The sequence below is a fragment of the Lutra lutra genome, chromosome 13 (genome assembly GCF_902655055.1).
Source record: "Lutra lutra chromosome 13, mLutLut1.2, whole genome shotgun sequence".
In the NCBI taxonomy this organism is placed as follows: Eukaryota; Metazoa; Chordata; class Mammalia; order Carnivora; family Mustelidae; genus Lutra; species Lutra lutra.
Genome location: NC_062290.1, coordinates 17734103 through 17761194, shown reverse-complemented (window position 1 = coordinate 17761194; position 27092 = coordinate 17734103). Strand labels below are relative to the sequence as shown.

The following is a 27092-nucleotide window of genomic DNA, read 5'->3' as shown; positions in this document are numbered from 1 at the left end:
TATCAAAAAGTTTTGATGATTATGGGTCTGTCCTTAAAGGATGTGTAAATTAGGCTGACCTTGTTAATGAGATCGTGACTTATTTATCTTTAATTGGTTGTGAACCTCCCCACATGCACTTATTCAATCTACTATTAACTAGTTGTAAGTGTCTGCCTTCATCTCCTCTATGGATTACAGTATATAAGCATCATTCTTCAGAGCAGCTCTCTGTGGTTCTAATATTGGTTCTCTTTATGATGGAGACAGTAAGGATGGGGCAAGACTTCAACTTGTTTAATTTCAGGTTGACGTGAAACCACTCCATTTTAAGAGGTTCTTCATTTAAACCTGTGCTTCCACTTGAGCTCTTTCCCCCTCCTCCTCCCCTTCCCTCACTCTCTTTCACGTGCTCTTTCTCTTCATTAATGATATGGTTATAGGAGGTAATAACTGATGACATGAAAACAGTAATTTTCAATTTTCAACAAACATGTGCACTCTCCTTCTCTTCTTGAATTCTTTGACCCAAATGACGACCTTACTAGGGTGATTGTTTAAAAGACTCTTGGTTTCTCCTTTAACACTTATGACGTGCTTGACCTACACTGAAGCATCTATTTGCAGATTGACAAATCATTTTGTCATGGATGGTTATGCCTTTATAGGCGGGCTTTGCTTGAAAAGATGGAGGTATCGTAAGTTCTTCTGTTAACTTTAAAAATTAAAACTCTCAGGTTTTTTTACCAGCAAAAAAGGATTTATTCAGGAGTAGCAGAGAATTGCAATCCAGGTCAAGCAAGCTATGGAAAACCATAGGCAAGTCAGAGCCTGGAAGCAGAGGAACACTCTTTTATAGAGGAAGTGGGGAGCAGGAAGCAGGGAAACATAAAGCCCATTGGAGTAAACGGGAGTCTGAAGTATCGTGGCTTTTCATTGGCTGAATTGTGACAGTCTCTCATTGGCTGGGCTGTTACCAAGGCAGAAGGAAAGCCTTTCTTGCTCCTGCTGGATAGTAGTGTTTATTTGCACCGTCAGTCTCTTCCTGTTGGCTCTGCAATTGATAACAAGTGGTAAAAAGTGAGAGCTTCCCATGCTGCCCTCCTGACATCATTCTAAATGAGGTTCCCTTTATTAATTTTTTTGTGCTTTTTCCCCTTTAATTGATTTTCACACTTCCTATTAAGATTCCCATTCCCTCATGGTTAAAAATTACTTCTTTATTTTATACATTATGTTTTATATATTTTATATATATTATTATATATATTATATTATATTATATTATATTATATTATATATACTGTATATGTATTATATATCATAAAAATTACCATCCTGTGAATCCTAATTCCTGGTTTCTTTGGGCTTTTGAGCAGAAGAAACAATGTTGGGAGCATCCCTAGATAACGTTTTTATATCCTGAATGTTAATTGAGATTCTTCCATCATGCGTGGAAGCTACCAAAGAAAGCAAAACTACATGGGGGCAACTCTGGGTAACCTGTGACCATACCAGTTCTCCTGCTTTCTAGGTTTTCTGCATACACATGCATGCCCAACTTTTTAGAAGTACATATTGCTGTAAGAATGTCAAAACATTCTTTCTTCATAGCAGTTTCTTTGGGTGAGTTTTCAATTTTAGGCCTATACATACAGTTAATGGTCATCCCACACTTCTATTTCAGAGAGTAGATGAAAAACTGGAAATTGGTCATAAGGCTTGATAATATTGAATCACAAAAAAATGTGAACAGCTCATTATTATTAGCATTTGTTAAAATCAAGGGTGTGACTTGCTTGTGTATAATAATGAGGGTGAGTGGATACTACATAGTCACAGAGGAAGGGGCAAAAAAATGTTTTTTGTTAAATTAAAACCAGAATTCATTAGTAGTATCTTTGGTGGTGAAGAATTTCTCATTCAAGAAAAACATAGAGGTCAGAACATGGGTTCTACTCCCATTTTTCACCTGGATCAGCCATGTCACATGTCTGTGTCTTTACCTCTCAGAGCCTCCTTTCTCCCAGTGTGAAACAGAAATGATGTTACCCACCTCATCAGGGTATCTTCAAGTTTAGATGAGATGATGCAAAGCATGTAACAGGGGGCTTAAGGTAGACACAGTGCTTGGTTAAATCATGATAGGCAATTCACTACTGGTTTCGATGAAAATCACACTGTACATATGTTATATACTCATTTATATAATGTAGCATTTTTAATTTTCACAAAATCTTTTCACAATAGAGCTCTCTCTTTAGCTATGAAGAATATTATGTACTATCTGACTCTATTTTCAAAGTATGATGTATAATATAGTTTTAATAGACCCAGTGAAGTTTTTACTACTTAAATGCCTTGGTGAGCTTATAAAAATATGAACAATAGAGCTTTTTTTTTTTTAAATGACATCTGGTAAAAACATGGGAAATATCTTTGCTTACCAATTAAAGAGTGGCTGAAAAACAGAATAAATGAAATCTCTTAATTTATGCATTTTGTGTTCTCATAAATCATTTTCCTGTCAAAATTATCAGACTTTATTATTGCTGAATATTTTAAACATCATAATGGAATTTTGGTAGCATAAATCATAAAGCTTTCAGTTAGAACATTTGTGTACACACCTCAGCATTTTTCTTATATCTTGATGAAAAAAAAATAGTCCTCAGTCTAGAAATAAATCCATGTAGAGTATAAATGTCAAACTATACTCTTAAATTTCAGTAACTCAGCAATCCATGCTGGTCACTGTGCTTGCTAGGTGGTTATGGACTGTCAAGCTATGTTTCTAAGCCTCGCTGTTCCCCCAAAATGAGGCTCGACATGCTTCTGTTTTCATCTTGGGCAGGATTTTTATCCTACCCCCCCCCCAAAAAAAAATACCCGCTCACTTGATTTTTCTATTTCCTATAAGATGAAAAGAATCTCAAATGTAATAAATCCTGGCATAGCTTGTTCTTGACATTAGAAAATAATTTATTGCAGGGCGCCTGGGTGGCTCAGTGGGTTAAGCCGCTGCCTTCGGCTCAGATCTCAGGGTCCTGGGATCAAGTCCCGCATCAGGTTCTCTGATCGGCAGAGATCCTGCTTCCCTCTCTCTCTCTCTCTGCCTGCCTCTCCATCTACTTGTGATCTCTCTCTGTCAAATAAATAAATAAAATCTTAAAAAAAAAAAGAAAATAATTTATTGCATTTACTAAAAACCTTATGCAATGTATTTCATTTATAATTTGTAAGAGAGACAACTGTTTTTGGATTAGGTGTGTAGTCCAGAATGCTGGACCTACACAGAAAGTGTTAGCACAAGGAGTAACGTCTACAGAAGGGCAGGTGGCCCTTGGAGGAGAAACATGGTAAGGAAGGAGCAGGCTCTATTCTTGGTGACTTAGCAGAAGGAGAAATCACCATGCAATCTTTTGATCCTTTAAAAGCTGTTATTTGTGTATAGAGAAACAGAAGCTCATTCACTGAGTGTAAGTTGGAATTAAATATTCAGCCAGTTAAGCATCTGCCTTTGGCTTAGTTCAGGATCTCAGGGTCTTGGGATCGAGCCCCACATCGTGTTCCCTGCCCAGTGGGGAGCCTGTTTCTCCCTCTCCCTCTGCTGCTCCCCCTGCTTGTGCTTTCTCTCTCTTTCTCTCAGTCAAATAAATAAATAAAATATTTTTAAAAAATAAGGATTTCAGGGGCACCTGAGTGGCTCAGTGGATTAAGCCTCTGCCTTCGGCTCAGGTCATGATCTCAGGATCCTGGGATCGAGTCCTGCATCGGGCACCCTGCTCAGCAGGGAGCCTGTTTCCCCCTCTTCCTCTGCTGCTCCCCCAACTTGTGCTCTCTTTCCTTCTCTCACTCTCTGTCAAATAAATTCTTTTTAAAAAAATAAGGATTTCAGTAACAAGATAAACACTCTTTACCCATTTCTTAAATCTTGTATCATTTTTAAATGACTTTACTTCACATTTAACTCTGTGTAAATTCCTCAATCCCATCACCTTTAAAAATTTTATATGTGAGTCACTTAAGTGACTTAAAAATGTGTGTGACTATCACTTGAAAGTTCATATATATTATAAAGGATATAAGGCAAGAAATTTTAATAGGAATAACTAGTTCTATACCAAAATTTGTAAAAGAACAGCGTTCTGTTCTTTTGTGTGACTCTTTCATAATTCATTTAACCATTTCTCTATTGTTGGACATTTAGACCGTTTCTAAGTTTTAGTTATTAAAGCAACAACCCAGTGAATAGCTTTGTCCATAAACCTTTTGTGTGAGTATCTGATTATTTCTTTAGAATGTATTTCTAACAGTGTATGAGAACGCCTCTTAGGAGGTATTTGCCAAAATAGGAAAAGATAAGGTGAAATATTTTAGTATCAAAGGATTTCTACGATTATCAGTGAGCTCAGATATTTATTGGCATTTGTATTCCAATTGTAAATGTCATATGGTAAACTGTTTTTCTATTGCTATGCTTACTTTTTTCCATTAATTTATAAGAACTTGATTTTGAGGACATTAAGACTTCCTCCTCCCAGTTAAAAAATAAATAAAATGATAGTAATAACAGTTGCCCTGAAAACTTTTGAGTAGCTGTAAGCGAAGTGTCATGATTCTGCTTACATTTTTATTTTTTTATTTTTTTTATTTTTTTTAAATATTTTATTTATTTATTTGACAGACAGAGATCACAAGCAGGCAGAGGGGCAGGCAGAGAGAGAGGAGGAAGCAGGCTCCCTGCTGAGCAGAGAGCCCGATGCGGGGCTCGATCCCAGAACCCTGGGATCATGACCTGAGCCGAAGGCAGAGGCTTTAACCCACTGAGCCACCCAGGCGCCCCTTATTTTTATTTTTTTAAAGATTTTACTTATTTATTTGACAGACAGAGATCACAAGTAGTCAGAGAGGCAGGCAGGCAGAGAGAGGAGGAAGCAGGCTTCCCGCTGAGCAGAGAGCCCGATGCGGGGCTCGATCCCAGGACCCTGGATCATGACCTGAGCCGAAGGCAGAGACTTGAACCGACTGAGCCACCCCGGTGCCCCTCTGCTTACATTTTAAAAATTTCTCTCTTGGTGCAGCAGGAAGAACCGATCATAAGACACAAGAGCAGCTTGAGGGAGATCAGTCAGAAGCCTGTTGCCACTATTCAAGTAAGAGATGATGGTGACTGTGGCTGGGACAGTAATAGAGATGGAGAGAAGCGTTTGGACTCGAACCATGTTTCAGAAGTAAAAAATCACAGGATTTGTTGATGAGGAATGAGAAAAGAAAAGAATCAGTGATATCCAGATGTTTGGCTGAGTTAACTGGGTGCCTGATGGTGTCATTTAATGATATGGGGCAAACTGAGGTGGAGGTTGGTGTTTGTTTGTTTGTTTTTTGAGATGTTTATTAGACATTTACGTGGAAATAGCATGTGGATAGACAAGGGTAGAGTTCAGGTGGATGTAGCTTGGTTGTCCCTGGTAGACAGACTGTTTGAAAGCCAGCACACTGGATGATATCCCCAAAGAGAATGTGTACATAGAGAAGAAAAAGACATGTGAGAACACAGTCTGAGGCTTGAACACTTAGAGGTTCAAAAGGAAAAGGAACCAGCAGAGAGGACCTAGTTGGAGCCTGGGAGCTGAGAGAAAAACAAGGGTAATGTGATAGCAGCAAAGTGAAGGAAGGACATGTTTCAAGGAAAGGAGAGGGTCGACCTCGCAGAATTCTTGGGAGAAGTCAAATAGAGTAGAAGCAGGAAAGTGACTTTTGGGTATTGCCACCTGGAAGCAATTGGTCCTTTTTTTTTTTTTTTCCTTTTTTAAAAGATTTTATTTATTTGTTTGACACACAGAGAGAGAGAGATAGTACACAAGTAGGTGGAGTGGCAAGCAGAGGCAGAGGGAGAAACAGGCTTCCGGCTACCGAAGGAGCCCAATGCTGGGGCTCGATCCCAGGACCCTGAGCCAAAGGCAGATGCTCAACTGACTGAGCCATCTGGGTGCCCTGTAATTGGTAGTTTTGAGAAGAGCAGTTTTGATGGAAGGATGGAGGCAGAAACGGGACAGAGGGCTTCAGAAGACAAGGGAGGATAGGACTATACCAGCAATGTAATAGAGTGGGTTTTCCTCTCTCAGGGAATAGCCACATTTCAGTACTCAAATGTTTACAAGACATCGCTTTTATTTCATGTGATCCGCTACGACGATCAGCACATGGCACAAAGACTCAATTTTTCAGAGCAATGGAATAAGAACTAAAACAGGATTTTAGTTTGAGATAATGTAATTTTCTACCACGTTTGTCTGCAGACTTTCAACCACAAATGTAATGAATCTCCTGGACACTATCACTGTCACTGTCTCAGTTGTGATAGGAGTTAAAGTAGAGCCATCTCATTTCTGTTTCCCTGCTCTTGGTCATTGTGATCATCAAACTCACCTTAAATAATAAAGCCTTTTCTCGCCACACTTCCAGGCTCTTCCAACCCATTCCAACACTAGGAATTACTTGGACAAAAGTACTCATGACCTCTAAAAATGTTTAATGATTGAATCTTTGGACCCATGGATGACAAAGGACAGTGACAGGAGGCACTTCCCATTCTTCCCAGTTGAGGTACTGGAATAGGCTGGATTTTGTGCCAGCCAGTTAGTTCCCAGCTATAATGATGAGTAGGGTAACTTTGTAAATTCCTAGCAGCAATCTCAGGCTGGGGTCCTGCTCCTAAGGTAGAGGACTGTATGATGGAGCCAGGGGGTGGTAAGTTACGGTAGGAGCTCTTCATTTTCTAAACCTTTGGCAAATTGAGTGAGATACACAGATGTGTATGTATATAATTTTAACTGAAGGTGGAAGAGACATTTTGGAGACATTTGAGCAGATTAACAAATAGTATTTGTATACATGTAACTAAAACAGTAATTTATCAGGTGGAAGGCAGATGGGGGGAATAAAATGCCAACCTGTATCTACAGTTGGGTTGTGTTGATGATGAAGTGCTGTTTATTCAGGGCCAGCCTAGCTTGTCAGCAACAGAAGAGCTGCGGTAGCACATGACTCCCTGCGTAGCTAGAAGACAATAATAAATTATCTCCTATGCAAATAGCACCGGCATAAAAGCAGAACAAACAGACTCTGCCTCCCAGATTCCTGAAGATTCTCACTCACTCCCTTGTTTGATGCTGTTTTCAACAAGATCCTACTGACACACTCCTAAAGCCATTAAGATCAACTCTGGGTTCGCCGCCTCTCCCACCGGCCCGATGAGCTGCAGCGGCTCCGGCGCGGACCCCGAGGCGGCGCCGGGCTCCGCTGCCTCGGCCCCGGGCCCGGCGCCCGCGGTCTCGGCCCCCGCAGCGTTGCCCGCTGGCACCGCTGCGGAGAATAAGGCCAGCCCCGCGGGGACTGCAGGGGGACCTGGGGCTGGAGCTGCGGCAGGGGGCACGGGACCCGTGGCGGCGCGGGCCGGGGAGCCGGCCGAACGGCGCGGGGCGGCTCCGGTGTCGGCTGGCGGAGCGGCGCCCCCGGAGGGGGCCATGTCTAACGGGGTTTATGTACTGCCGAGCGCGGCCAACGGAGACGTGAAGCCGGTGGTGTCCAGCACGCCTCTGGTGGATTTCCTGATGCAGCTGGAGGATTATACGCCTACGATCCCAGACGCAGTGACTGGTTACTACCTGAACCGTGCTGGCTTTGAGGCTTCGGACCCACGCATAATTCGGCTCATCTCCCTAGCTGCCCAGAAATTCATCTCAGATATTGCCAACGATGCCCTACAGCACTGCAAAATGAAGGGCACAGCTTCTGGCAGCTCCCGAAGCAAGAGCAAGGACCGCAAGTACACTCCAACCATGGAGGACTTGACCCCTGCCCTCAGGGAGTATGGCATCAATGTGAAGAAGCCGCACTACTTCACCTGAGCCACCCAACCTAAATGTACTTGTCTGTCCCCTTGTCCCCATACCAGCCTGTTTTCATAATAAACTTTATTGTGACAGGCAGGGCTGGTCCCTCCCATGCTGGGAAAAAAAAAAAAAAAAAAAAAAAAAAAGATCAACTCTGGTTTGGTCAGTTACATGAGGGTAGACAGGACATAGTTGTTGACGACTGCCATTTTGGAGGTAGAGTAACATGAAACGTGCCCAAGTGATTCACGCGAATCTTTGCTTTTTCAATACTTCATACGACCGTATGGGTTTGAGGGCCACCCAGGGGAGAACTGGAGATCACCCGAAGGAGCTTGATTCGAAGAATCACTTGATTTTCACATAATGAAGATACAGAATCTTGGACCCAATCCTTGACCCAATAAATGAGATATTCTAGCAAAGTGGCTCAGAAACACACACCCGCCCTGGGGTGATTTTTTTGATGAAGGTGGTGTGAGGAACCAGACACTGAGGTGTGAGTTAATAAAAGTCCCAGGAAAATGATAGCATTGAAAGAAACCAAAGAAAGGGGCAGAAGGAAATATGTCAAAAAAATATATGCCTCCCTTTTTGAAAGGGCTTTTCAATTTCCAATGTGCTTTCAAATCACCCGGGATTTTTGGAGAATGCACTTTCTGCTTACGTAGGTCTGGAGCATGGCCTGAGACAGCATCCCTAACAAGATGTTTGGTGTTGCCAAAGCCTCTGGACTTGAGTCCCAAAAGATCCTAGAGCTGCCATTTGTACACGGAAGAATCCAAACAGATTGGAGTTCAGCCAACAGTTTGGAATAGCAAATGTTCCACAACTATGGCTTTGAATAATGCTGAATCTACTGCATCCTGTTCTTGGGCTCAGCTACCAGTAAAACCTGCCTTCTTTTGTTCAAGTGACCTAGCTGGGAGTCTCGTAATAATTGTTGTGAAAAATCTCTTCGAAGTGTTGTATCTTTTTTCAAGGGTTTATAACCATATGCGGGGGATTTTCTGTACATACCGAAAAAAAAAAATTTTTTTTAATTTATTTGACAGACAGATCACAAGTAGGCAGAGAGGCAGGCAGAGAGAGAGAGACAGGAGGAGGAGGCAGGCTCCCTGCTGAGCAGAGAGCCCGATGCGGGACTCGATCCCAGGACCCTGAGATCATGACCTGAGCCGAAGGCAGAGGCTTTAACCACTGAGCCACCCAGGCGCCCCGAAAAAAAAATATTTTGAAAGGGAAATTGCTAAGCTTTTTGGCCAACACCGTTAGTCTGGAAGATGTAGGAGATAAGACGTAGGTAGCTGCTGTCCATTCTTGTTTTCCTTCAGGACCATAGCTGCTTTTATAATTCATGACGGCTCATGATAAGCTCAGCACTGAGGTCCTCTTGAGGGACAAGATCAATGATGATTTGAGATAATTTCGTTTATTGAATGTGCATTGTGTATAATGTGAGGTCCAATTTAAAAACATATATCATTTTTGGGGCGCCTGGGTGGCTCAGTGGGTTAAGCTGCTGCCTTCGGCTCAGGTCATGATCCCAGGTCCTGGGTTCGAGCCCCGCATCGGGCTTTCTGCTCAGCAGGGAGCCTGCTTCCTCCTCTCTCTCTGCCTGCCTCTCTGCTTACTTGTGATTTCTCTCTGTCAAATAAATAAAATCTTTAAAAAAAAATAAAATAAAAGCGTATATCATTTTAAATATCTACTTCTATTGTGGGTGAATTTATTTTTTAAGTGTCTAGAGATTGCTACTATGACACATGGGCAATAAATAAAAAGCATGAAAACTGACAGTATGCTTTCCGAGACCCATGTTGCAAAAGCTGTTGTGTTTGAACATCCTAAATTTCACTACCAAGTCAGTACAATAGATCCTTGGTATTCACCAACAATGTATCCTGAGAGCTTTGTCAACACCCCGGTGCAATTCCTTGTACCCAAAAAGGGAAGCGTTCTCCAGAGACGGCTAGTGAGAGCGTCTGCTGCAAAAGTAGGCAACAACCACTCCTTGAGGTGTGGAAGCTGATGATGGGCTGGGCTCCCACACCTGTCAGGTGTCTCCTGTGGCCTCTCGGGGCCTCAGAGACTTTGACATTCAACTCAGCAGAATTACAGAGTACATGTGTTATGGATATTTTAAGCAGCCAGTAAATAATCTGAGCCACAAATATGAAATCCACAAGTTTCAAAGAACAACCACATACAAACATAAAGCTGGGCACGGGAAATGCCCTCATCTCTTTGCACTGAACTGTCTGGCTCCTGGTCACAGTTATCTGGGGAGGGTGTACGTCGCACCTCCACTTCCTGTGGTACATATTTCCGTGTCACTTTAATACTTTACCAGTGGTTGGGGCACCTGGGTGGCTCACTGGGTTGAGCCTCTGCCTTCGGCTCGGGTCATGATCTCAGGGTCCGGGGATCAAGCCCCGCATCGGGCTCTCTGCTCATTGGGGAGCCTGCTTCCTCCTCTCTCTCTGCCTGCCCCTCTGGCTACTTGTGATCTTTCTCTCTCTGTCAAATAAATAAATAAAATATTAAAAAAAAATACTTTACCAGTGGCACACACAGTTCTGATGCTTTTTATATCAGAACAAAAATGAATAGAATTCTGGGGCACCTGGGTGGCTCAGTGGGTTAAAGCCTCTGCCTTTGGCTCAGGTCATGATCTCAGGGTCCTGGGATCGAGCCCCGCATCAGGCTATCTGCTGAGCAGGGAGCCTGTTTCCTCCTCCCTTTCTCTCTGCCTGCCTCTCTGCCTGCTTGTGATTTCTCTCTGTGTGTGTCAAATAAATAAAATCTTTAAAAAAAATGAATAGAATTCTTTGTCTCTCTTGAGTGCACATTGTGGTGATTTCAACTGAGTGGTGCAGTCAACTGTCGATTGTCTGTGACATATATATGGATATATATCATATATCAGATATGTGATATATATGATATATACATATCATATATATTTATATGTAATTACAGCATATGTGTGTGTGTGTGTGTGTGTGTGTATATATATATGCACTGTGATAGAGGGTTATGTAGCAAAGGCTGATTTTGTGTGTCTGTCTCTCCAGTCATTCAAAAACCTTTTTTTTGAGGGGCATCTGGGTGGCTCAGTCATTAAGTGTCTGCCTTTGGCTCAGGTCCTGATCCTGGGGTCCTGGGATCGACCACCATATGGGGCTCCCTGCTTCCCCCCGGAAGTCTGCTTCCCCCTCGCCCTCTGCTCCCCGCTGTCCCACTGCTCCTCCCCTGTCCCACTGCTCATGCTCACTTTCGCTTGTTCTCTCTCTCTCTAAAGTAAATAAATAAAATCTTTAAAACAAAGACAAAAACATTTTTTTGAGCAACTAGTATATTCCAAGCATTATGTTAGGGGCTAACATCTGGTCTTCAGTTCCTTCCTTTAAGAAAGAGAAACAACTATGTCAACAAAGTGGTCCTCATTGCCATTAATAAAACTGAAAAAGGCCAGCACGTATTTGGAGATGATGTGAGCCGTAGGTTTGTGGTCGTGGGCTCCTTTTCCACAATGATTCATTCCTTCTTAGCTACCACATAGCGCAAGATCTGATATCATAGCCCTTCCATCAATCTCCAGACTTCTACACTGGAATAAAAAGCATACAGTTACCTTAGCTAGAGTCATCTTATGGATTCTTCTTGGCATCATAATTATCATTGGATAACAGTTATTTTAAAAACAACAATAAAAAAATCAAAATGAAATAAAAAACAACAATAACCTCCTATTTTTCTGGCAATTGGTTGTAGCAATACTCAACAGCTATTCCTTATCCTGTGAACAATAAAAGGAAAAGTATTTTTTACAAAGCCAATGTTCAAATAAATATTTTAGGAAAAAACTCTTAAGACATTTGTTACTTGTCTGAATTATCAGAAAAATGGCCAAGATGCCTGGGGCGCGTAGTTGACTCAGTGAGATGAGATGGAGCCCTAGGGGGCTCTGTCCGTATCTGGGAGTCTGCTTGGGATTCTCTCCCCACCTCTCTCCCTCTGTACCTCCTCCCCTGCTCCTCCCCCACCCCCGCCCAGCTCATGCACACCCATTCCCATTCTCTCTCTCAAAAAAATAAAAAAAAAAATACTAGCCAAGACTCCTTCCTTCCTTGGACTAGGAAAGCAAACAAGCAAAGGATATTTTAAGCCATAGCATGAAAGTTTGCCAACTTGTGTGTCTGATAAGAAATACCTGTCGCAGCACATCACAACATGGGACCAATTTGTGGCACACGTGCTGAGGCGAGGCCGTCTGACATTAATATCAATGGCTCTATTATTGTTTCAGAACTGTATGTTTCACAGCAATATCAGCAATGACTTGAAAGCATTTGCAGACAAGTTCGGCTTTGATGTCCTCATCCTCCTGGCCAGCTACCTGTCGGAGGAAGAGCAGCCCAGACGGCAGATCGCTGTGTATTCCCAGAACCTCGAGCTGTGCAGTCAGGTAAGGACCTCCTTCACTCCCGCCCAGTTGCTTCCTAACCTGCTGGCTGTTACAACATGCGGCGGGGCTTGGGAACCTATGGGCAGCTCAAGAAAATGCACCTGAGAGATAAGGTCCTCGAGAAATGGTGGGGGTATTTTGCACCTTGGACCATTTAGGTATGTAGATACATATGTATATATTTCTATTTCAAATTTTTCAGAGTTTTTGTTTTCAGTTTTGAGGCTATGTCACCCCAAAATCACCTAATCAGAATTGGCAGTGAGATAGATACCGGCCCTTTTTTAAAAATCGAGGTGAAATTGACATATAACGTTATATTAGTTTCCAGGATACAACATAACGATTTGATATCTGTGCATATTGTGAAGGGATCACACCCCAGGAAGTCTAGTTAACATCCATCACCAGGCGTAGTTACAAGGAATGTTTTTGTGGGATGAGGACCTTTACGACCCGCTCTCTTAGCGACTTTCAAATAAATAATACGGTATTACCAACTATAGTCACCATGCTGTACATTACATCCTCAGGACTTACGTTTTGTAACGGGAAGCTTGTACCTTTTGGCCTCCTTCACCGCCCCCCCCCCCATACAAGGCCTTTTAATTTTATTTTATTTTTAAATGTATTTTGTAGGGAAGTACAGTTGACGCTCAGTGTTACATTAGTTTCACGTGTAGAACATAGTCATTCAGTAACTCTGTATATTGTGTTATGCCCATGAGTGTAGCTACCACCTGTCATCACACAACACCGATATCATTGACTTATCCCCCATGACCACATGGGGCATTTTAAAAGATCCCCGTATCTGTTTGTCTTCTAGACAGAATCCATAGAGAGAAAGAATGTATCTGTTTCACCCAAAGAGAGGCAAGTCCTCCTGGGGGTGATATCTTCTTTGAGGGCTGCTACTTGGTTATACCTAAAAAAAAAAAAAATTAAGTCCCCGTCTGAATACCTATTTGGGGCCCAGTGTTTAGTAACTGATCTAACGCTTTGATCAAAATTGGCTTGTCTCTAAGTACTAAAATTCTAACTGTGTTAATTAGCTCCTCTTGGTTAATCACTGAATTTTTTAACCCAATGTTTCGGAAATAATGTAAGTAGACAACATGAATCAAAATAGGGCACTGGCTATACCAAACCAGGTGTATTTAACAACCAGTAGGAGAAACTACATGATTCATTATAACATGGACATGAACATACAACAGTTTCGTCACTGTCTTCCCTCACTCACAGATTGACACCTGTCCGTCCGCCCGGGGCTGTGGGCAAAGTCTCGCGAGACTCCTTTCTCTCGCGAGACTTCTTTCTCCTTCTGCGTCCTCGCTTGCCGTCCCCCAGGAGATCCGTCTTGGCTGTATTGCATGTGACTGTAGATGCTCACGAACTCCTCTGTGCATTCCCAACTGCAAGTGTGAAACAGGAAGGAGCCCCTTTCTGCTCCGGCCGGATGTGTCTTTCAACCCCCCGCTTCTGACCCTCACACACCTGCGCATTGTATTACCAGCCTGTGGCTTTTTCAAAGCTTTGACTCTACACTGGGTTTCCACGCTGAATTCTGTGTCTGGTCACTGGTTTCCTAGGGACTGACTTGCACCTCCTAAGCCTCCAAAACAGTGGTTTTCAATTGCTTTAGTAGCGATTTGAAATCGCTTTAGTGGTTTAAAAATTGGTTAATCTTAAACAGACAAAAGTGGACGAGCTGGTGAAGGGATTAGAAGCTCCGGAGCCGGCTGGGCGTGCCTCTCCTCTTCCCCATGCCAGCCCCCCGCCACCTGAGAGAGAGCTCTTGAGCCGACACAAGGTCAAGACTACCCTAGAGGAAACCTTCTGGGTCCATGGGACCACAGTTGGTTAAGGGTCAGCCTCTACAGAATTCACAACATGGCTCCATCACTTGTCACCTGCATGGCATTGGTCAAGGTATCTGACCTTGCTACCTCTCTGTGTTCATCACTGGCAAAATGGGGATAAAAATCCCTACCTTGTACAGAATAATTGTGAGGATGAAAGGAGATAGTGCACATAAAACCCTTAGAACTGCGCCTGCCGTGTGGAAACAATAAATGTGAGTAATTATCACTATCTATGTGATCTCCCTAGTTATTTTCAGTGTTGTTGCTCTCACCTCCGCTATTTCTTTTTCTTTTTTTTTTTTAAAGATTTTATTTATTTATTTGACAGAGAGAGATCACAAGCAGATGGAGAGGCAGGCAGAGAAAGAGAGAGAGGGAAGCAGGCTCCCTGCTGAGCAGAGAGCCCGATGCGGGCCTCGATCCCAGGACCCTGAGATCATGACCTGAGCCAAAGGCAGCGGCTTAACCCACTGAGCCACCCAGGCGCCCACCTCCGCTATTTCTGTGGGGCCATTTCAAAAGCCCAGTGGGCAAAATATCCCTGACATTTCCTAAAAATCATAGAGCTGCAGCCCAGTTCCAGCCTCTCACCACCTTCTCTTGGCCTCCAAGGGCAGCTTTGTTTGTTCTGGGCTCCAGGCCGATGCTTCGCCGGGGGCAGGAAGAGATAATTGGGGGTCATATGCTGTTGGAAAGCTCCACCCCTGGTAGCTTTCTCTTTCCTATTTTCTCCTTTGTCTTATGAGGCAAAGGCTTTCGGAGGTAAAAGAGGGTCCTGGGTTCCTCCTCCTGCTCCATTTCCCTTCGTGCCCATACTCATCCCACCCCCACTTTCTCAGCAACCAGCATTATCTCAGCTTTTTGTGAGCTTGAGCTTCACTCCTTGGAAGATGATATTGTGCTACACCAAGGAAAGGATTTAAATGGTTTAAATCTCGTAACCTGTAACTCTCAGAAGCAAACAACACTGAGCAGCGGGATTTTGAGTTAAAAGAAAACCGGTTTGATGGGATTGTAGAAAGAAGTGGCGGTATTTTTTTTTTTTAAGATTTTATTTATTTATTTATTTATTTGACAGAGAGAGATCACAAGTAGATGGAGAGGCAGGCAGAGAGAGAGGGAAGCAGGCTCCCCGCTGAGCAGAGAGCCCGATGCGGGACTCGATCCCAGGACCCTGAGATCATGACCTGAGCCGAAGGCAGCGGCTTAACCCACTGAGCCACCCAGGCGCCCCAAAGTGGCGTTACTTTAAGTGGGATTTTCTGTGTCTTACATTATGCGGTCTTCAGTTGTTTGAGATCTTCTTTGTAGAACGATGCACATAGATTAATCTTATATTAAGAAAAACTAAGAGAGACAAATTGCAAAGAGCAGAGTGCCTAAGTGCTCACACGAACCCCTGTGCCTCCCTGACAGATTTGCTGTGAGCTGGAGGAATGCCAGAACCCTTGCCTCGAGCTGGAGCCCTTTGAATGTGGCTGCGATGAGATCCTGGTGTACCAGCAGGAGAACCCTTTGGTGACCTGTGATCAGGTGGTTCTTCTTGTCAAGGAAGTCATCAACAGGAGGTGTCCAGAGATGGCTTCCAACAGCCGGACATCCTCGACCGAAGCTGTGGCAGGAAGCGCCCCACTGTCCCAGGGATCTTCCGGGATTATGGAATTGTATGGCTCCGACATAGAGCCACAACCCAGCTCTGTGAATTTCATAGAAAACCCTCCAGATCTGAGCGATTCTAACCAGGCTCAGGTGGATGGGAACTTAGACCTCGTCAGCCCCGATAGTGGCTTGGCCACCATTAGGAGCAGCCGTTCGTCCAAGGAGAGCTCAGTTTTCCTCAGTGATGACAGTCCAGTGGGAGAAGGTGTGGGGCCTCACCACAGCCTTCTCCCAGGGTTTGACTCCTATAGTCCCATCCCCGAAGGAGCAGTCGCTGAAGAGCACGCCCGGTCCGGAGAACACAGCGAATCTTTTGATCTCTTCAACTTTGATCAAGCGCCCATGGCTTCTGGGCAGTCCCAGCCATCTTCCCATTCTGCAGACTACTCTCCCGCAGACGACTTCTTCCCCAATAGTGATTCATCAGAAGGACAACCCCACACCGGACCTAAAGAAATCAGTGGGATAGGGATGGACATGTCTAATTATTCATCCAGTTCACTTTTGTCAGGGGCTGGCAAAGATAACCTTGTGGAATTTGATGAGGAGTTTGGTCAGAGACAAGATAGTCCCCGGGATCACTCTGAAAGAAATTTGAGCCTGACAGGTTTTGTGCGAGATAAAACTCCTTCACCAGAAAGGCTAAAAAATATTGGAAAGAGGGTCCCACCAACACCTATGAATAGCTTTGTGGAAAGCTCACCATCTACCGAAGAACCAGCTCTACTCTATCCAGATAATGTGACCCAAAAAACAATAAACACAGGTCACATCGGGCCACCTCAGACCCGTGCGAGGTGCAGCAGCTGGTGGGGTGGTTTGGAAATCGACTCTAAAAATATTGGAGATGCTTGGAGTTCCAGTGAGCAGGAGTCTGTCTTCCAGAGCCCTGAGTCATGGAAAGATCATAAGCCAAACCCAGCAGATAGGAGAGCCTCAGATTCTATATTTCAACCAAAGAGTCTCGAATTCCCAAAGTCAAGTCCCTGGGAGTCTGAGTTTGGTCAGCCTGGGCTTGGCAGCAATAATATTCAAGACCGAAATGAGGACAATTTGCAGTTTCAGAACGTGCCCCCGGAGAAATTGAATTTGCCAAATGCTTCTCCTCAGGGAACAAATCACCTGATAGAAGACTTTGCCGCCTTGTGGCGTTCTGATCGCTCTCCCACAGCGATGCCAGAGCCGTGGGGTAATCCCACAGAAGATGGCGCCCCTGCCGCTGCGGTGTCATTCCCAGCCTGGAGGGCCTTTGGTAAAGAAGATGGCGCCAAAGCTCTGACAAGTACCTGGCACCTGCACCCAACCAGTGGTGAGACGCCGTCTGTGAGGGACCCGAGCCAGTGGGCCATGGCAAAAAGTGGGTTTTCTTTTCCTTCAGAAGACAATTCACCCAGCGAGGCAAAGAATGAAGAAATCTGGGGCCAGAAGAACCACAACCCCAGGGACGATATCCTTATATCTGGGAATCCCAGCTCCGATCTGGATCACGGGTGGAATAGTTCTAAGCCAACAAAGGAGGATCAGAATGGTTTAGTGGATGCAAAAATTAGGGGGAAGGTATATGAAAAGGTTGATTCCTGGAATCTTTTTGAGGAGGGTATCAAAAAAGGCGGGTCGGATGCCATGGCACCATGGGAAGATTCCTTCTTATATAAATGTTCCGATTACAGCGCATCCAACATGGGGGAAGATTCCGTGCCTTCCCCCTTGGACACCAACTACTCCACGTCTGACTCTTACACGTCGCCAACCTTTGCTGGAGATGAAAAAGAAACAGAAAACAAGCCATTTGCCAAAGAAGGAGACATGGAGTCAAAAGACGCGAACTCCGCCGTGGGGGAGATTGAAATCCCTTCTCAGTCCCCAGAGCAGCCACCTAGGAATCGAATTAGCTCAGGTCCCGGAAACCTGGAAATGTGGGGTTCCCCTGATGCAGATAATAGTTGTTCAATAAATGTCACTCATAACTCCGATAAAGATTTACTCGAGACAGAGCCCACCGATGATAAGAACATCTCCCTGGACGATGACATTGGGGAAAGCAGCCTATCCAGTTACGATGACCCCAGCATGATGCAGCTGTACAACGAGACCAACCGTCAGCTCACGCTTCTACACAGCAACACCAACTCCCGCCAGGCGGTCCCCGACAGCCTCGACTTGTGGAACAGGGTGATTCTGGAGGACACGCAGTCCACTGCGACCATCTCCGATATGGATAACGATTTGGACTGGGATGACTGCAGTGCTGGCGTGGCGATCTCCAGTGAAGGTCAAGCACAGGGATACAAGGCTGAAGGTCCCGAACCTGAGACCCGATTTTCCGTGAGACAGCTGGAACCGTGGGGTGTGGAGTATCAGGAAGCAAATCAGGCAGACTGGGAGCTCCCTGCCTCTTCTGAGCATGGCGAGGACCCTCCTGCCAAGGAATATGACACCCTGAGTGAAAAAAGTGGGCAGCTCATCGCAAATAACATTTGGGATTCCGTCATGAGAGATAATGACATGTCTTCGTTAATGATACCAGGCCCACCGTATGTTACAGATTCTGAACTACACAAGTCACCTTCTGAAACTCCCAACTCATCAGAAAAAATTAAGGACAGTTATATCCCAGAGGTGCTAGAAGCTTCTGGAGCCAATGAGTCAGGAACACTTGATCCTGATAAGCAGGGTGCAGGCAGAGGAACCCTGCCAAGGGATGCGGCATCCTGGGCAGCCACCCTTGAGAATCCGGGACATGTGGCACACTCAGATCCGTGGAAAGGTCCTCAATATGGACAAAGCGAAGGTGAAGAGGAATCCCATGGAGCTGTTGCTAGGGAACGCCTCAGTGAGGAGGAGATGCTAGATAGAACCTCAGAGATTTCTGGAAAAGGGCCAAGTGACCAGGAATGCTCTTCCCCAGCGGCATCTCAACATCAAGAAGTCTGCAATGAATCGGGCAAAAGCAGCTCTCATTCAGTCACTTCCAGTCCTCAGAATGAGGAACCCCAGGAGGTTTTAGAGTACGAGAGCGGGTCCTATAATCCGGATCCCTGTGATGGTCACACAGACCTGCAGGTCCGAGAGACCTGTGACAGGCACCTCATGGATTACAGAAATTCAGGGGAAACCACAGAAATTTCAGGTGGGCTGAAATTAACAAAAACTGTGTCTTTACCTGAAATGGATCTTGAGAAAATTGGAAAATGTAACGTTCTGGAACCAGAGAGAGTGAACCAAGAGCCACCCCATGAATGTCCCCAAAGCCTTGACATTTGGGAGGCCTCTATAGACAGTAACACGCAGGTCAGTTTACCAAGTTCTGAGATAACTAAGAATCCTGAAGTCGAGAGTACCGAAGACAGCCCTCCAGGAGCTGACCCATCAGGAAATTATCGCAGAGATAGTATTTCTAGTGAGTACACACATTCCAGCGCATCCAGTCCTGGCCTAAACGATTCTTCAGCCGCATTGCTTTCCTGGGACCAGGGACCCAATACAAGGCATCAGAAGCAGCAGCAAGATGATTGGAACCAACAGAATCACCAAGAATCTGCACTAATTACTACTAACAGTCAAGTAGAAGTAATTACTGAAATGCAGGACCTGGAGAAAACCAGAATGGACAGGTTGGAAAAGAGCTTAGATCACAAGGTTCCTAAATTTTTAGAGATTTGGAATGACTCCTTAGATGGTGATTCCTTTTCCTCTTTATCCAGCCCTGAAACAGGCAAATATTCAGAATATTCCACTGCCTGTCGAGAAGGAAACCTAGTGTTTAGCCGTCAGGAGAAAAACGAGCATGACGTTTCTAAAACTCTGCAGCCAGAGGAGGCCGGGTTCATGGCAACAAGCTCAGGTTCTGATGACGACAGCGTAGGGGATGAAGAGTCAGGGGAGAAAGAGAGGCATCTGGGCACTTGTCAAGCTGCTAAGAGTGAACCCAGGGCTTGGGATTCACTGAATGACCCTAATAAGTTCTCAGCCACAGCTGATCCCAGTGATGAATTTTCTGCCTATGGAGGCAGTTCAGAACCAACAAAGTCAACTCCGTTCTGTGACAGTCAACCAAATAGCCCCGATCACTGGAGTTTCTCGCCACTAAAGGAGACTGAACTGCAGATCACAGCAGTGGAAAAGGAGATGAGATCTCCGGAAACAGTGAGGACAGGAGATACCCTGTGGCAAATCTCCCCCCAAAGTGAATCGAAGAATGAGAATTATTCTAAATTGGAAATGCTTGGCTTCTCAGCAGAGAGCAATGAGTGGTGGAATGCCTCTCTACAAGGAGGACGACCAATTGAGAGTACATCGGAAAGGGAATTACCTAGCTCAAGTAGCGTGTTAGAGATGAGCTCTTCAGTGTACCAAAACTTGAGTCCCTGGGGAGTACCCATGCAGGGTGACACGGAACCCATGGAAATGCAATGTACCAATCCTTTCACTGAGGAACATCAGTCACCTTTCCTGGATAGCAATGAGGAGAACTCCCATGAGCAACTTTGGAATATTCAGCCAAGGCAGCCAGACCCAGAATCTGATCAGCTTAGCCAGCTGGTAATCCTGGACCAAATTAAAGAGAAGGATTCCAGAGAGCAAAGCTCCGTGTCTTCTGCCGGTCAGGAACTGACTTCAGAAACACCTACCCAAGATCAGCAGTGTCAGAGCGCAGTGCTGTCCGTCTGGGGTCAGCCCGACCCAACATTTACTCACACAGATGAGAATGGACCTGTGATGTCTAACGTTTCGATGGTTGAGTGTCAAGAAACAAATTGGTGGGAAGAAAGAAAATCATATCCGGATGAAATAACAAATTCAACCATTGCCTCAGAAGATTTCCCCACTGTCAGTTGTTCCACCGAGTTGATAAAGAAGTCGGGTTCTGAATGGAATGTCTCTACCCCTAGTGAGGGCCCCCAAGGCACGTTTGTTCCAGATATTTTACATGGCAACTTCCAAGAGGGTGGGCAAGTGGTCTCAGCTTCACCTGACTTGTGGATGGATGCTAAGCAGCCCTTCAGCTTGAAAGCAGATGGTGAGAATCCAGATATACTGACTCACTGTGACTATGACAGCAATTCTCAGGCTTCCAACAGCCCTGATATATGTCATGATTACGAAGCAAAGCAAGAGACAGAGCAGCACATCCAGGCTGGAGTGGGACCCGGAGGGGTAGCTGGTGAGTTATATCTCCCTGAGCCAAAGACGGATGAAGAACCCAGTCCGGAGCCTGGGCAGGAATTTGTCCCAGGCAATCCAGAACGATCTTCTGAAGATGTGATTCCACTGCCCCCAATCAGTGGTCCGGTGGACACAAGGGGCTCGTCTCCACCTGCCTCTCACAAAGCTTCCCCTGAACCTTCTGAAATCAGTGGTGGAAATAATACAGATGTCCAAGCATCTGAGACAGGAGTTGCCCCAGATCCAGCACCAAATCTGCAGCTTGCCGACAGGACAAGCCCAATGATTGAAAACGTGGGAACGGGTATTTGTGTAACTCTCCACGAGCCGACTGTGGACAGCAACAGCTCGCCGATGTCAGAGGGCTTTTCCCCTGAAAGCCAGACAGATACAGGAGCCTTGCTGGACCATGAGCAGCCCTTTGCTACCGAGACTTCTGCTGCTGGTCCTGACGCCTTGCTGGCCTCAGACACTTGCCTGGATGTAAGCGAAGCCGCCTTTGACCACAGTTTCAGCGACGCCTCAGGTCTTAACACGTCCACGGGAACGATAGATGACATGAGTAAACTGACATTATCAGACGGCAATCCCGACACGCCAGTTGACGGGGATGCGGGGAAGCAAGATATCTGCTCATCCGAAGCCTCATGGGGTGATTTTGAATATGATGTCATGGGCCAAAATATCGATGAGGATTTAATGAAAGAGCCCGAGCATTTTCTCTATGGTGGTGACCCTCCCTTGGAAGAAGATGCTCTGAAGCGATCGCTGGCACCTTACACACCGCCCTTCGATTTGTCCTACTTCACAGAACCGGCTCTTGGTGCCCCATCAACAGACTCATCCCCCAAGGATGAGTCTCTGGGCAGCGAAACAGCTGAGATACTGCTTTCTGCCCTTCCCAATCAAAGAAGCAAGGAAAAGCATGAAGAAACCCAAAACAGCCAGCCTGGACAGCTGGTTGTGCTGCATATTCATGAAGGTCCTGAGCCAGAGGGAGCCCACTCCAACCTTGAGTTGTCTCCATCGAACATCGACTGGGAAATAGAAACAGATAACTCGGATTCACCAGCAGGTGGAGACATAGGACCACCAAATGGTAAGAAACAGCGCTGTCCTCCACCCCCCCACCCCACTCCCCCCAACCCCCACTCCCGGAACCTGCCCCTTTCGCTCAATTAATGTATTTGTAAACCAAGCTCTTCCTACCAAGGGGGTAAAAAGAGGAACTAACTGCATTTGCAGTGCATGCTTAACCAAATCCTCCATTAACAGCAGTAAATGTCTGCGGCTTTTATAATACCTCTTTGAGAGTGCCTGGGAAAATAAAACAGCTCTACCAAAAAAAAAATTATATATATATCTTAAATTATCTCTCCTTAGATGAATCATTTGCAAAGATCACACATCACATAATGTGTTAATTCTGCCTTGTTCGCCCCTTCTCGCCTTCATCTTCCACTTCTAGGAGCCAGCGAGGGAGTGTCAGAGTTGGAAAAAGAAAAAGTAATTTCTATCAAAGAGCCTGAGCGGATAACACCAGAATACAGGGAAGAAAGGTACACAGAGAAGAATGAAGATCGTCATGTGCTACACATGGACTACATACTTGTAAACCATGAAGAAAATTCACCCCCAACACCTGAGGCCCGGGAAGCCAGAGAAAGCACATGTGAATCAGAAGAGTTTCCCACGGGTCCTGAAGAAACAGGGCTGCCGGGAACTCAGCTAGCAGGCCTCCCAGATTCCTGTCAGCCCTCCTCCTTCAGTGAAAGAGAAGATGATTCTGTAGAGACAATGTCTCCCAAAGGTGATAAGAGATCATCTCTTGAGAGCCCTGGGCAAGACCAGAGCTGGATGGTCTTGGGTCACAGTGAGGAGGGTGATCAGTCGTTAGAAGCTAGGAACTCGGGGCCTGGAGAGTCTGGCCAGGTGGTAGAGCTGACCTCCCCTTGTGGCTTAGGTGAGGGCCCCCACATACAGATTCTAGGAGGAATGAAGCCTGTGGAATCTTTAACACTAGAAGAGGCCCCTGCTCTGGGCAGCCAATCCCGGAAGAGCAAGGGCCAAGGCAGGGCTGGCCCGGACGCGGTTCTGGGGCAGGCTGCCCGCCACGACAATGAATGGGAAATGCTTCCACCTCAGCCTTCTCGGAAAAACAGGATCCTTGAAACGGAAATGGAGGAGGAGACAGAGTTTCTGGAGCCCAGAACGAGGAAACCGAGACCAAAAGGGTAAGCTGAAAGCTAGATTTATTTTTTTCTACTGAAAAATATTGTATTAGAATCTGGGGAAATGGTGAGGGATTGTGGAATACGAAGAACAACTAGATGGTGGGAGCTTTGCTTCCAGGTGTGGCCAAGCACCATCCGTAAAAATAGCTGATAGATAAACATAAAGATAATGATGATTTGTGGCCATTTTCAGTCACAAAACAAAACAAAACCAAACCAAAACACTTCAGTTTCCATCCAGAGTCTGTACTAACCCTTCTGATACTTACACTACTCTACCTACTCAATACCTATATTGCTCTTAAACAAGCAGTTGGAACCAGAGAAAGCAAGGCACTAACATTTTTTTCATAGAGCACCAAACAGTTTGGTTATATTATCTCATTTAATACTTACAACAATCCTGATATGGTCGGTATTATTACCTTTACTTTCCACACATCGGTGGGGGTCCCTTGAAGTAAGTAACCAGAGGGAACACTTGGATTTGAAGGTTTTTCACCTCTAGAACCAGTACTTTTCCAGCAGACATGCTGCCTATCTCACACAAAGGGCAAGTCTGGTTTTATGTCACAGCTAACTTACGAGGAGGGCTAACTAAGGAGATGCCACAGCAGGCTCAAAATCTTAGTGTGAAATATTCACTCCCCAGCTGGCTGAAAAATTGGCCAACAATCATCAGACTAGGGATTCATTCATTCATTCACCACATGGGGTCTGAGAGTCTGCTCTGTACGGAGTTTCTGGGTGGCCAGTGGGTATAAGACAGAACGTCAGAGAACAGGATGTCATCTCTGCCCTCGAGCTTCCCAGGCCCTGTTGACACCATGAAAGGTTGTTCATTTCTCTTCATTTGTCCTGATGGAGCCCTCCTGCTCCCAGGGACGAAAGGCCAAACTGTGACAAGTTAAAAGGGAAGACCTTGTTTTCTCTAAAATGTAGCAGAAAAAAGATCTCTTTTTCCTGCTCATTTCGGGAGCCTAAAGGACTATGCCTACCATGGACTCACTGTGAGTCCAAGAATCTGGATCCCAGCCTAGCTCTGCCGTGACTGGCCATGTATGTTGGGATCAACCCTAGGCTTAAATTTCTTCCTCCATGAAATTGGTGGCTTGGGCTGGAGGACCTCAGGCCTTCCTCAAGTTCCCATCGGCAGGAGCCTCATTTGCGTGTAAACAGAATGTGTCCTCAAGAGCTTTGGTCTTCACAAATTTCCTCTCTCTCTCCCCAAAGGAATAAGAAAAGAAGAAGGAAAAGCAGGGGTAAATCAAGGGTTCTTAAAGGGCTGTAAAGAGTTAAAATCTCATATTCAAGGGCAGTTTCCTAAATCCAGACCTTTTCAGTTGGCCTAATCTTTCTTTTTCCTGTCAAGCTATTTCCTTCCAGAGAGCCCCCAGATCCGTTATAGAAAGAGGGTAGCAGATGGATCCCAGCAGCCCCGCTGGTGTTGTTATGGATGGAGCTCAGAACTCGGGCAGCCTTGCCTTGGCTGAGCTATTGTTTGGCTTCTGGTTGGCATTTTCATGCCCTTGTGGTCCAACAGATGAGACTGCTCCCTGGTGCCACCAGCTCCCTCTCTTGCCAGCAGATTTCTTTGCTCATATTTTTCTGCTCAGCCCCTGCAGTAATGACAATTTTCTCACAATTGGGGAGGGGGCAGAGTTTCCCCGCCGGCATCTGTATTATTACCTTTTGCATAAATAATTTACTCTCCACTGTGTTTGAAAGGTCCCTCTGTGCTAGATTTTGAGAAGGCATGGAGCTGTGGCAAACAGTGATTCTCTAAGTGGGGTCCTACAACCAGCAGCCTTGGGGCGCCCGGCTGACTGTCAGTAGAACATGGGACTCTTGATCTGGGGGTTGCGAGTTCAAGCCCCATGTTGGCGGTAGAGATTACTTAATTTTTTTTTTTTAATAAAAGCAGCAGCCTCAGAATCACCTGGGTGCTTGCTAGAAATGCAAGTTCCTGACCCCACTCCTCACTCTTCCTGAATCAAGAACTCCAGTTGGGGTCCAGCAATCTGTGCTTTAACACGGGTGACTCTGGTGCACGCTCAAGTTGGAGAACCACTGGCCCCAGTCCTCTAGTTTAAAAAGAGAGTGAAACACAGGTGAAGAGGTAGATACTAGTGTAACATGTAAATCAAAGTAGTTGATGACCAACGTGTGTGTAAATATACATAGCTATTATGAGCGTTCGCCACGGCCGGCGTACTGAGCCTCGTGTGTGCACTACCTCATTTTACCATGGCAGGAATTATACAAGGAAGAACACTGATGTTCAGAAAGGTTGAGGGGCTCCTGGGTGGCTCAGTCGGTTAAGCATCTGCCTTTGGCTCAGGTCATGATCCTGGGGTCCTGGGATCCAGTCCCGTATTGGGCTCCCTGCTCAGCGGGGAGTCTGCTTCTCCCTCTGCCTCTTCCCCTGCTTGTGCACTCGCTCTCTCTCTCTCTCTCTCTCTCAAATAAATACATAAAATCTTAAAAAAAAAAAAAACAAGAAAGAAAGGAAGGTTGAATCACTTGGTCTGGTTTCTAGTTAGAAATTGAAGAAGCTGGGATTAGAATTTCAGTCTTTCCATGCCCAGAGTGTGTGTTCCTGCTAGTAAGTTAAGAGGGGAGGCATCTGTGTTGGGCACCTTTATGGTGGAGGAACAAGAAACGGCTTATTATCTATCCACATCAGGAGGTAGAGTACCCAGGCCCCTGATACTTTAAAGGGCCCACATGAAACTTTGAGCTTCTTTTAATATCTAAAGAAAAAAATTATTATACTTCTTTGTGGATTATGTGTTTTTTCCTACCAATGCAGATGTAAAAGAAAGTTCTGGATCTTTTTTTAATGAAGGAAAGAGCCCAGGAAAGTAAGAGTGCCTAAGGCCCCACAAAGTCATAATGTGGCCCTAAGAGGTGTATTTCAAGATGGGCATTATAGGAAAGTCATAATGTAGAAAGGCAAAGAAGAGGGTAAGAGGTCAGCCAAGCTGTCTAGGAAGAGGGAGATGAAGGAAACCATGGACACAGCAAGATAGTCACAGAAGCAATATGAGATAGTCCTATTTTTCTGACTAAAAACCTGGAAATGTCTTCTGACATAGAATTTGGTCATAGGGCAGAACCAAGACTGTCCTGAAAAAAAAAAAAAAAAAAAGTTTGGGCTTCAAAAAGAGATAGTATATGTGGATAGTATATGCGGATAGTATATGAAATATGATATACGAGCTAGGAATTGACTTCTAGCCCTCCCCACCACACCCCATCACTCAAGTGCCCACCCTGGTTTGAGAGCTGCAGGCCATATTTCCAAAATGCGAGGAAGCCTCAAAAGGTGGCTTTTCTCCTTGTACTTCACCAGCTGCCTCTTGTTAATAGGACTGTGGAGTGCAGGGAGAGAAACATTCCCCCTTGGAATCTGCAGTGCTGTGTTCTGGTTCCTAGGATCCATCTTGCCTCTTCCCAGAGGCTCTGCCAACACCTTGGTCATCCTCCAGCTCTACACCCACCAGCCCAGGATCACCACCAACTCCCAAGACAGTGATGGATAGGCCCAATCTTTCTGGTGGGGTTACAGAGAACATCTGCACAGTAATCTGCCCCACACACTATCTTCTTAAAATGAAGAACCCTTTATAGGTTTCTTTTAAAGAAGGCATGGTTGCAAGAATGTCGTGTGAGAAAAGGGTCATTTGATTACGTCAAGGTTCTCCAGAGAAACAGAACCAACAGGAGCAGTAGGAGATATCTATCTATCTTTGATCTAGAGAGAGAAATGATTTTAAGGAATTGGAATTGGCTTGCCCAGGTTTAGGGGCTGGCA

General features: G+C 45.2%; 2 protein-coding genes across 6 annotated transcripts in view; both read left to right on the top strand.

The window, feature by feature from the left end:
- PRUNE2 (prune homolog 2 with BCH domain) overlaps positions 1–27092 on the top strand; it is a 261380-nt gene that overhangs the window by 166359 nt on the left and 67929 nt on the right. For all 5 annotated transcript variants that reach the window (XM_047699658.1, XM_047699659.1, XM_047699657.1 and 2 more), the window contains exons 7-9: positions 12190–12348; positions 15633–22140; positions 22510–23275. In XM_047699658.1, coding sequence (XP_047555614.1) covers positions 12190–12348; positions 15633–22140; positions 22510–23275 — 7433 coding nt within the window. The remainder of the gene's footprint in view (positions 1–12189; positions 12349–15632; positions 22141–22509; positions 23276–27092) is intronic.
- LOC125083325 (transcription initiation factor TFIID subunit 10-like) lies at positions 7217–7973 on the top strand. Its single transcript, XM_047699663.1, has one exon. It carries the CDS (start codon positions 7236–7238, stop codon positions 7890–7892), a length of 657 nt encoding a protein of 218 aa, XP_047555619.1. The 5' UTR covers positions 7217–7235; the 3' UTR covers positions 7893–7973.